We start from the raw sequence: 9,382 nt of genomic DNA, 5'->3' as shown, positions 1-9,382 counted from the left end.
ACCCAATAGCGCCCGAGACAAACTTGACCGACTAGAAGGTATTTGGTGGTAAGAAAAAGGCGTTACAATCTTAAAAGCCTCCGTAGACTTATAAAGCAGTTTCTAGAACCGTCTACAAAGCTTCAAATGCCTTAAAATCAGTCCAGAACCTTCAAGGCTCTTTAAATTGTTCAAACACCTTCCAAATGTTCCTAAAGTAGTCTAAAAAGGTTTTAAAACACTACAGAAACTCCAAAATGCTTCTCAAGCAGTCGAAAACAAGTCTTCCAAAAGCTTTTAGAACACTCAGGCTTCCAAATAATTTTCAACTAGTCCAGAAGCTCTCAAAAAATTGCTTGCTTATAATTACTTATGCTTCTAGAGCAGTTTAAAAGCTGTCCAGAACCTTCAATGCTCCTAAAGTAGTTCAAAAAGATTTCAGTACACTACAGAAACTCCAAAATGCTTCTAAGGAAGTCTTTTAAAACAGTCTAGAAGCTTTCAAAAAATTCTAGAACCGTCTAAGAGTTTCTGAATGCCTCTAAAGCATTCCAGAAGCTTCAATATGCTCTTTGAACTGTCCAAATGCTCCTCAAGTAGTTAAAAAAAACTAAAAGTTTTCAAAACAGTCTAAAATCTTGTAGTATGCTTCTAAAGCAGTTTGAAAGCTTCAAAAAATTTCTACAACTTGAACTCAAAAAAAGTAAAAAATGCATCTGAAAGGTTTTGTGCTTTTTTGAGGAAAATAATTAAGCGCTTTTTTCACGACTTTAGTGCTTTTTAATCCGTACTCTATTCGAAAACCAAAAAACACACAATGTACAACTATTTTCCAGTGTCTTCTTTAAGACCAACAGTCCGATTAACCACAATCTGTAAATAAGAAAATAGCCAACTTAGTTGGTTTTAACTATAGAATTACAACTCGCCTTTTTATTGGTAGAATCCGGATCGATAGAGAAGAATCCCATGCGCTCGAACTGGAACCGATCCAGAATCCTTGCGCTCGACAATGACTTATCCGCGTAACTCTTCAAAACCTTCAAAGAATCCGGATTGCAGTCCGACAAAAATCCATTAGGAACCTCGTTTGTATCTTCAGGGTTCTTGTGCTTAAACCTGAAGCTCACGGTGCCGTACAACTTACCAGAACTAAAAGAGTTAACTTACAAAGCCGAGTAGAGACGTACATCAACAGTTACGGGGTTTGACACCCAATGAATGAAAGCCTTAGGCTTAGAGGGGGCTTTTTCCGCTTCAGTACATTTACATACAACTTCCGCAATGTCACCGCTAGGGGATTTTTTCACGTCAATCACGTCCAACACGTAACCTGCGTGACGTAAACCGACTGGCTGCGATTTGGTTAAACGCCTGTAACCTTTATCACCAACCTAAAAGGACTCTATAGTTCACTGCGATAATTGAACACGTCAAAATACCTCCATGAAATCAGTTTTTTCAATGTAAATCACCCTGTCGAACGCTACCGAGTGTGTGGTCGAGTCAGGTTTGTTTGGGAAATCCGGCACTGATATCTGCACAGCCTCTTTATGGGGAAAGTTTTCTATTGTGATTTTTAACGGTTCTAATACCACCATATGCCTGCAAATATTTTACTATTGCCACCCATCCAGTTAAAATAACAGAACTCACCTAGGAGCAGTGTTATTCAAATAATCCCTAACAAACGCCTCCAACATGGACGGATCTACGGTACTTTGAGCTCCAGTAACACCTAATTGGGCGCAAAAATTGTTTATCGCCTCAGGCGGATACCCACGTCTCCTTAATGCGGTCAAAGTAAACAACCTCGGATCATCCCAATCTATTATACAACCCCCCAATGTATTTGTGATTTACCAAACTGAGAGGTAAACCACTGAGTAAAATTTTATACAGTAATTCCTAACAATATAATTTTCTAGAGTCTAAAAAAAACTTTTATATTAAAAAAAGAAAAAACTAGGAAATTTGCATAAAACAATTTCACCCAAAGTAGATAACGACTGCTGCTTATTTTAATTGGGACACCCTGTATATTTTTGCATTTTTGGGATTCTAAGTCAAATTCTAGACATATTCTGTATTTGTTTCCGAGATATTTACCATTTTATGTGAAACTTGATATTTTCAGTCCCCAAAACAAATTTTAATTTACACGTATCAGAAAACATTTATTATTTTTTTTGTTTTTCCAGGTAAAACAAGGTTGGTTCTAAGAATGGGTGCAGAAAAACGTCAAAATATATCATACAGAGTGGTCAAAAAATGGACAAAATATCTAGCTTTAGTTTTCAAATAAAACACTTCTTATTCTTATAACTTCGTCTGATTCTCGGTTCAAAATTAAGGTAAGTTGGTATTAGAACACTAATTTAAAAAAATTATTCTTCAAATCGATACATTGAACCCCCCGATAACTGTCAAAATAACCGAGTTACTGAAGGTTAAAGCTGTCAAAACTGCCTGTATTGTCAAACAACTCCTTTATTTGCAAACTTTTATTTGTCAATGGATAGCCAATGTCAAAGGCTTTCCAACAATATGGCCACCAGAGAGCTCCAAAGTTGACAACATATTTTCCTTGACTGTTAGCATTCTTTTTTTTAAATCGGGCACATATGGCCCTGTTATTTGACACAAACCTAGCACAATGATTGTCAAATCTAAAGCTACAGCAAAACTACTGTAGAAATAAAATCATTAAGGTCGATTTTCGCTTGCACTAAGTGGCCAACATAACACAAAACCCGTTAGGATAGTGGCCGTGTTTCAGGCAAATTTGACCCTTACGAAAATTGTCATTTTCAAAAACAGTTTTTCACGAAATTTCTAAGCGTTACATCGTAGTAGACATAGTAGGGCACGTAACCCTGATTTTCTAATTTTTCAAGGTCAAATTAGCCCTTAACTCGTCAAAGTTGACTAATTTTTTGCATCCTTCTGTTCAATCTCCAATAACTCCTGTATTTACACCATTTTTAGTAGAGTTTTATATGTTAATGGATAGCCAATGAAATAAGCTTTCTAAAAATATCCGATTCTAGATTAATAGGTTGGACGGTTTGGCCGCTAGAGGGCGTCAAATTTTTTCATCTCATTTTTTGGTGCACCCCTTTATTCACTCTTGAATAATTCAATCATTTGCACCATTTTTAGTAGAGTTGTATACATCAATGGATAGCCAATGAAATAAGCTTTCTATTGAGGTATAAAAGTTAATTGGTTACAAATTACAAAATTCAGAATTTTTCGTTGTTTTCCAACGGATTTCATTGAAATTACTAAAAATTTGTATTTTATTTACGTTTAAATTTGAATGGTAGACGATTCTATTAATACTTTTCAAAACAATAGTTTAATGCCCCGTAAATGCCTACTAATTCAGAATTCTTAGTAATGCTGCCAATTGCCAACTAATTCCTACAGTTTGTACACCGTAATGCCCCAGCGGTTTACCCCTTGGTAAACATACCCTTAACAACGCCCTCTGTAATGAGTTTGGCAATTTTTCTCTTTGACACCACCGTGTAATTGACATTCAGCCTACCATACTCCCATTGAACTGGACAGTAAATGTCCAAAGCGTTACAAAGCCAATAGTAGCTAGATCTCCTGAAAAATCAAGCTTAAAACGTGATTTTTATTAGCCAATCAACTAGAAAAATGACCTAGACTGGAATTCTTTAGTGCATAGAGAGTGGGTGATGTTTTCAATGCTGTCACACAAACAATGGGTGTAGTCGTAGGTAGGGTAAATGCACCATTTATCACCAGTGCGGTGATGTGGTGTAAAACGTACGCGATAAGCCACTGGGTCCAATTTACCTTCTTCTAGAGTAATTTTCATTCTTAGGGTGGCGGCACCTTCATCAATTTTACCATTTTTCATGTCCTACTCGGAGAAATCTCAGTACAAATCTCTTCTAGAAGTGAGTAAAGTACCTGAAACAACTGCAAGCTTTCCTCCACAGGGCGGTCCCTCCAAGGTGACGGTTGAGGGTTGAACCCTTTCATTTCTTCAGCTGTTTGATGACAGACATAAGCCAACCCTTTTTTAATCAACTTTAAAGCCCACTCGTAGAGCTGATCAAAGTAATCAGAGGAGTGAGTTACTTTATACGGCTTATAACCTGGAGCAAGTATGAAACTAATTTAACCCGCAACTTTATGTGGAGGAAACTTACCTAACCACTCCACAATATCATGGATACCCGTAAAAAACTTTTCTTCCTCCTTTTCCGGGTTGGTATCGTCGTACCGTAAAAAACAAACGCCGTCATGGGCTTGCGCGTACCCAAAATTAATGTTAATAGCTTTCGCGTGGCCAATGTGAAGAATTCCATTAGGTTCAGGCGGAAACCTAGTCCGTACCTTTAATACCAGCTTTTAGACTCAATTACATTGAACATTTGCAGATTTACCTTTCCACCAGTTTGTTTTAAATGTTCTTTTAACAGTCGTTCAGTGTTTTCTGTTACGACGTAACCGTCAGTTTTAAAATTTTCCCCTGGGGCGTGAAAATTGATTTTTTTCATTACATCCAGTATAGTTAAACCCTGATTTGAGTCTGGAAACAACAAAAAAATTCTAGAAACATCTCTTCACCATCCCTTAGGGCCATATTGAAAGTGCCAGAGGCCTATAATATAATTTTTAAAGTTCCTGCTGCTAAGAACCTTCTAGAAAGTGCCAAAGCCCTTTACAAGTGTTTTAAACCTTCCCATAACTATTTTAAATTGCCAGAGGCCTCTAGACCATTTTGAAAGTTCCATAGACCTCTAAATGCTACTAAAAACCTTCTTGACAGTGCAAGAGGCCTCTACAAGTCTTTTAAACTATCTTAGAATTATCTTAATTTGCCAGAGGCCTCTAGGACATTTTGAAAGCTCCATAGACCTCTAAATGCTACTAGGAACCTTATAAAAAATGCCAGAGCCTTCTACAGACATTGGTGTTTTAAAGTTTAACTACTTTCAATGCCTTAAAACAAACCAAATTAGCAAAATTTGACATTTTTCACAATCAACACAACACAATAACTTTGAAAATTAAACAGTCTTACCTGCTTTAGGTTCTTCTGTTGTCTTACTTTTATCAACTTTGGGTTTTTCACTTTTAATGGGTTTTGCAGCCTTTTTATCACTTTTTGCTACTGGCGCCAAATCAGCTTCAGTCTTGGGCCCCAAAATATCAAATATCTGCAGATCAATCTCATTTTTCACAGCTTTCCCATCAGCCCACAGTAATTCCTCCCTAACTTTTTGCATCACTGGACCAGCATTATATCTGTACCGTTTTTCCACTAGTTCTGCTTTTACAGTTTTAATGTGCTTCTCCACACACTTTTCAATTTGTTCCGGAGTGACCACCACTCCAACACCACAGTATTTTTCCAGTTCATTGGTGTCAATGTTATTGATATGAGACAGGGCGTACTCTATAGCTTTGTCAACTCTTAAAGTGTTGTCCAATTTCTTTGACACAATGTATTTAACTAGAATAGGTAGGTGATGGGTTATTTGTGGTTTAATTTTGGTTCCCAAGTGGTAGAGTAACGTTCCTATGCCGTCTGTTAAGACCACACCTCGAACCTAAACAACAATTATTTAACAATAAATTAAATTTTAACCATTACTTTTTTATAAAAAAAATATTGCATACTTGGTTCAAGATGTTAAGCAAAACCTTAGTGACTGCTGCATTCTTGACGGTTTCTTTAGCCTTCTGTTCACTTAAACCAAGTGTTTGAAGGGCCAACAGGGTTTCCTCTTCTCCAGCCATAATACGCGCCTCTAAACAATTAACTCACCGGCTTTTAACACTTTTTATGAAGTCTTCTGGATTTCCAGCTGGCTGAAAAAAACATAACCTCAATCAAAGTAAACCCCCCAAACGAAACGTAATTACACTGTTGTCAAATTGTGCAATTTTAATAAACATTTTAACACCAATGTATACCCATCTTTGTTTTTTTGACAAGTACAACAGAGAGAAAGAGAGAGAGAAATATCTTGGTTGACATATAGATGACGCTACTTCTGCGCTCAACTCAATTGACAATTTGTATTTTAGGTTATAAACGTGTTGTGGAGTACAAATTCTAGGTGAATTCAAAAATTGTGTTAACTTTACTAAAATAGTTAATTATGGCAGTTCGAACACATTTCGAGAGCAAAAATGAAATTGGCGTTTTCGCCAAACTCACCAATGCGTACTGCCTGGCCAGTATAGGCGGTTCCGAAATATTTTACAGGTACTGTTAACATTGTGCAAGTGTGGTTTAACAATTTTTTAAACTGTTTTACAGCACATTCGAGTCAGAATTGGCAGACACAATTCCGGTAGTACATGCCTCACTAGCTGGTTGCAGAATTATCGGACGAATGTGTGTAGGAAATAAAAATGGACTCTTAGTACCAAATTCCACCTATGATCAAGAGTTGCAGCACCTTAGAAATGCCCTACCCGATTCAGTTAAGGTTCAAAGGGTTGAAGAGAGATTGTCTGCTTTAGGAAATGTGGTGGCTTGCAATGACTATGTAGCTTTGGTCCATCCAGATTTAGATAGGGTATGTTACTGTGTGTTTAAGTATTCTTGGTTAATTGAGAGTTAATAGGAGACAGAAGAAATAATTGCTGACACATTAGGAGTAGAAGTATTCAGACAGACCATAGCTGGTAATGTTTTAGTTGGGTCTTACTGTGTTTTGAACAACAGAGGAGCTTTGGTGCATCCCAACACCAGTATAGTGGATCAGGAGGAGCTTTCATCACTGCTTCAAGTTCCTCTTGTTGTAAGTTACTGGTATTTAGCCTGAAACTAGGTAAAAAAAAACATTGTTTCTAGGCTGGGACAGTAAATTGTGGCAGTTCAGTGCTAGGAGGAGGTATAGTGGTGAATGATTGGTGTGCTTTCACAGGAATGGACACCACAGCAACTGAACTGGCTGTGGTGGAGTCTGTTTTCAGATTGAATGAGGCTGAACCTAGTAAAATCACTCAAGAAATGAGGGCAACACTGATTGAAGGGTGAGTGTTACTTATGCAACCACAAAAGATAAGAAAACTTATTAATTTTTATTGCAGGATGTCTTAAAAACTTCAAGGAACTGTAATTGTAAGTCACACCAATTTTGTTAAATAAAAGTATTCTGATAATTAATTTATTTTTATCCTAGAAACTGATAATGACAATTTATGACTAAAACAGCATTTATTACAAACAGTGACAAATACCACTTTATGTTAATAGGATTTCAAGTAAATAAGACAATTTTACTTAAATAGCATTTAACAAATAGGGCAGTGATTTTATTTTTAATTAAGTTGCTATCATGAATGAGTTGCGTAAGGGTTTTGTACAATTTAACATTGTTACAATACAATTTTGAGGATGTAGGAGCAAAAAATACATCAATCTGTAACAAGTCTTATGTCTATTCACAATAAGATATGTTATTCATACTATCTTATGGTTTATTACTTATTCTATTTAATTAAGTAAAACGCGTGTTTTAGTATCACCCTATAGATTAGAAATTTATTGCTATCTATTACATACTACAGGAAATAGTTAACTTTAAAATAGTGGAGGTACTATCAAATGCAAGACTATTATTAGGTAGGTTCAAATCGCAGCATTGTTTGTGATTGGTCAAGAAAAACCAATCATAAACACGTAACCTTTAGAGACTGAGAAGCTGTAACATTAACAACGAGGATTTAACGTCTAGAGATTATTAAAATAGTGGCAAATAACCGTTTTGCACTATCGCAGGCACTTGTCAAGCTTTACTTTGTTAAATTATAGCATTAAGGTAATGATTCGAGGGCTCCGTTGCCTAACTTCCGGCCAAGCCTTTAGGCTCGCCCCAAAATATATCGAAAACAAAACAGAATTCGTCATTTTAGGCCTGTAAACGATCCTTGATGTGAAATGAAACGCATTTGTGTACTAAAAAGAGGTCAGATCATCAATAAATTGTCACAGAGATAACGTTTTAAATTTATAATTATTTTAATAGTAATGATGAACTGGTTGGCGTAATTTTTGATTGTGTTTGGCCTATTTGATTATAGAAATGTTTCAAATTTTATTAGAGGACGGAAGTGTCTCAGTGTAATACAATTCAAAGTATTAAGCTGATCTGGAAAATTAATAAATACAAAACATTAACCACAAGGGATGTGAATAAGGCAGAACCCCACAAAAGAGCCTAAAACGGTTCTAAACTCCCTTAATAAACCCTTAAAAGGCATCAAAATTACAACAGCATACTACTGATTGCAACTAAAGCAAAAACCATACAAATACCTAGCGGACGGACTGAAGTACTATCATTGCAAAAAGACGTGGTGCACGCACAGTAGTGAGTTTCAGTACCCATAGTACCAGTACGTCTGAGGCACCTTTTGTCATCTAGTTGGTCTTGAATATAGCCGCATTCTCGAATTACTCTTTTCGTAGTTCCTTTGCCAATATCGACTGAAATTACCTTATTACTAAACGTGTTTTTTGTGTCAAACCCAACTACCGACTTTTCTGTACAATTTTCCGGCACACTGTCGGTCTAATCGTTTCACCAGGATGGGTGTCCTGACGCACCAAGTGTTCTGGCACTTTCTTAACGGAACAATTAACCACCCCTATGGAGTAATTGTTAAATGGGTCGCCGCAGCTAGGGTCGTACTCCGAATTGCACTCGTAACATTGCAAGGATGGTTGATCTTTCCAGTAGGTGTTAGAAACGTAAATAACGCTTGGATCTTTCTCAATGTTAGGATTTCCTTCTTGAGCCCGACCTAAAATCGTATTTAAAGGGGTTTTTACTCGACCTTGAACTTTCACATGTTTTATATAGTTATTGGTGAAATTTTTACTGACAGAGCCTACAATATAGGATATTACATACCTGAACCCATACAAAAATCAATTTCCCTCCCCGGTTACATAACTATATTATTGTATACTCTCTGCCACCCCACAGAAATTTTCCAATTATACTACACCACTTATATTATGCAACTTTCCTTGTAAAGCAATCTGTACTATAATAAAACTCATACTTACATCCTAACGAAAAAATTGTAAAAACAGCCAATAGGGTCACCAGAAAAGTATCTTTTTTGTGGCACATTTTTCAAATCATTGGGGTTAAAAGAACGGAATTAAAATAACCACTTTACCAAGAAATTAAACCCTTCAGCCAAGGACTTCCGCTTCAACTGGAAATGCAGACTTTAGCGCCAGAAACCCGGTATAATGTACAAATTGTACTGGGAGCGCGGTTGTTATCTCCGACAATCCAATTAACATTAACGCACCATTCGTTATGGTTCAGTACCAAATAATGATATTAGCTGTACGTGATTAACTTAATTAAGATTGGATCAATGT

The 9,382-nt window shown here is 36.5% G+C and overlaps 3 protein-coding genes across 4 annotated transcripts; 1 reads left to right on the top strand and 2 right to left on the bottom strand.

The window, feature by feature from the left end:
- Positions 1-736: 736 nt before the first annotated feature.
- On the bottom strand, positions 737-5,881 carry GlnRS (Glutaminyl-tRNA synthetase). Its single transcript, XM_081987665.1, has 12 exons — positions 5,647-5,881; positions 5,048-5,576; positions 4,407-4,552; positions 4,170-4,356; positions 3,928-4,115; positions 3,654-3,877; positions 3,458-3,597; positions 1,636-1,807; positions 1,422-1,584; positions 1,150-1,373; positions 909-1,098; positions 737-852 (listed from the first exon to the last, which is right to left on the bottom strand). The coding sequence occupies exons 1-12, from the start codon at positions 5,764-5,766 to the stop codon at positions 805-807; spliced, it is 2,331 nt and encodes a 776-aa protein (XP_081843791.1). The 5' UTR covers positions 5,767-5,881; the 3' UTR covers positions 737-804.
- A 165-nt stretch (positions 5,882-6,046) lies between these two features.
- Positions 6,047-7,413, top strand: eIF6 (eukaryotic translation initiation factor 6). 2 transcript variants are annotated; one of them, XM_081987667.1, is made up of 6 exons: positions 6,047-6,238; positions 6,293-6,554; positions 6,603-6,779; positions 6,833-7,014; positions 7,072-7,102; positions 7,164-7,413. In XM_081987667.1, the coding sequence occupies exons 1-5, from the start codon at positions 6,132-6,134 to the stop codon at positions 7,079-7,081; spliced, it is 738 nt and encodes a 245-aa protein (XP_081843793.1). In that variant the 5' UTR covers positions 6,047-6,131; the 3' UTR covers positions 7,082-7,102; positions 7,164-7,413. The 2 variants fall into 2 exon arrangements, with proteins under 2 accessions (XP_081843793.1, XP_081843792.1); XM_081987666.1 differs by lacking the exon at positions 7,164-7,413 and having other exon boundaries at positions 7,072-7,143.
- LOC145734383 (UPAR/Ly6 domain-containing protein crok-like) lies at positions 7,405-9,382 on the bottom strand. The gene is made up of 3 exons (XM_081987668.1): positions 9,056-9,382; positions 8,524-8,787; positions 7,405-8,470 (listed from the first exon to the last, which is right to left on the bottom strand). Exons 1-3 carry the CDS (start codon positions 9,120-9,122, stop codon positions 8,250-8,252), a joined length of 552 nt encoding a protein of 183 aa, XP_081843794.1. The 5' UTR covers positions 9,123-9,382; the 3' UTR covers positions 7,405-8,249.

This window comes from Ips typographus, linkage group LG10, assembly GCF_016097725.1.
Source record: "Ips typographus isolate SLU linkage group LG10, UJ_Ityp_2.0, whole genome shotgun sequence".
NCBI lineage: Eukaryota > Metazoa > Arthropoda > Insecta > Coleoptera > Curculionidae > Ips > Ips typographus.
Note: the sequence above shows the minus strand (reverse complement) of the source record. Positions and strands in the feature narration are given on the sequence as shown.

Bases quoted from the DNA above. Each gene is read 5' to 3' on its own strand.
- GlnRS (XM_081987665.1), bottom strand. From the start codon at position 5,766: ATGGCTGGAGAAGAGGAAACCCTGTTGGCCCTTCAAACACTTGGTTTA. The intron at 3,878-3,927 runs GTACTTTACTCA...TTCTCCGAGTAG, and splicing joins AAAGCTTGCAGTTGTTTCAG to GACATGAAAAATGGTAAAAT. The intron at 1,374-1,421 runs GTATTTTGACGT...GAGTCCTTTTAG, and splicing joins AAAAAACTGATTTCATGGAG to GTTGGTGATAAAGGTTACAG.
- eIF6 (XM_081987667.1), top strand. From the start codon at position 6,132: ATGGCAGTTCGAACACATTTCGAGAGCAAAAATGAAATTGGCGTTTTC. The intron at 6,555-6,602 runs GTATGTTACTGT...GAGAGTTAATAG, and splicing joins TCCATCCAGATTTAGATAGG to GAGACAGAAGAAATAATTGC. The intron at 6,780-6,832 runs GTAAGTTACTGG...CATTGTTTCTAG, and splicing joins TGCTTCAAGTTCCTCTTGTT to GCTGGGACAGTAAATTGTGG.
- LOC145734383 (XM_081987668.1), bottom strand. From the start codon at position 9,122: ATGTGCCACAAAAAAGATACTTTTCTGGTGACCCTATTGGCTGTTTTT. The intron at 8,788-9,055 runs GTAAGTATGAGT...ATACGATTTTAG, and splicing joins TACAATTTTTTCGTTAGGAT to GTCGGGCTCAAGAAGGAAAT. The intron at 8,471-8,523 runs GTCGGTAGTTGG...AGGTAATTTCAG, and splicing joins CCGGAAAATTGTACAGAAAA to TCGATATTGGCAAAGGAACT.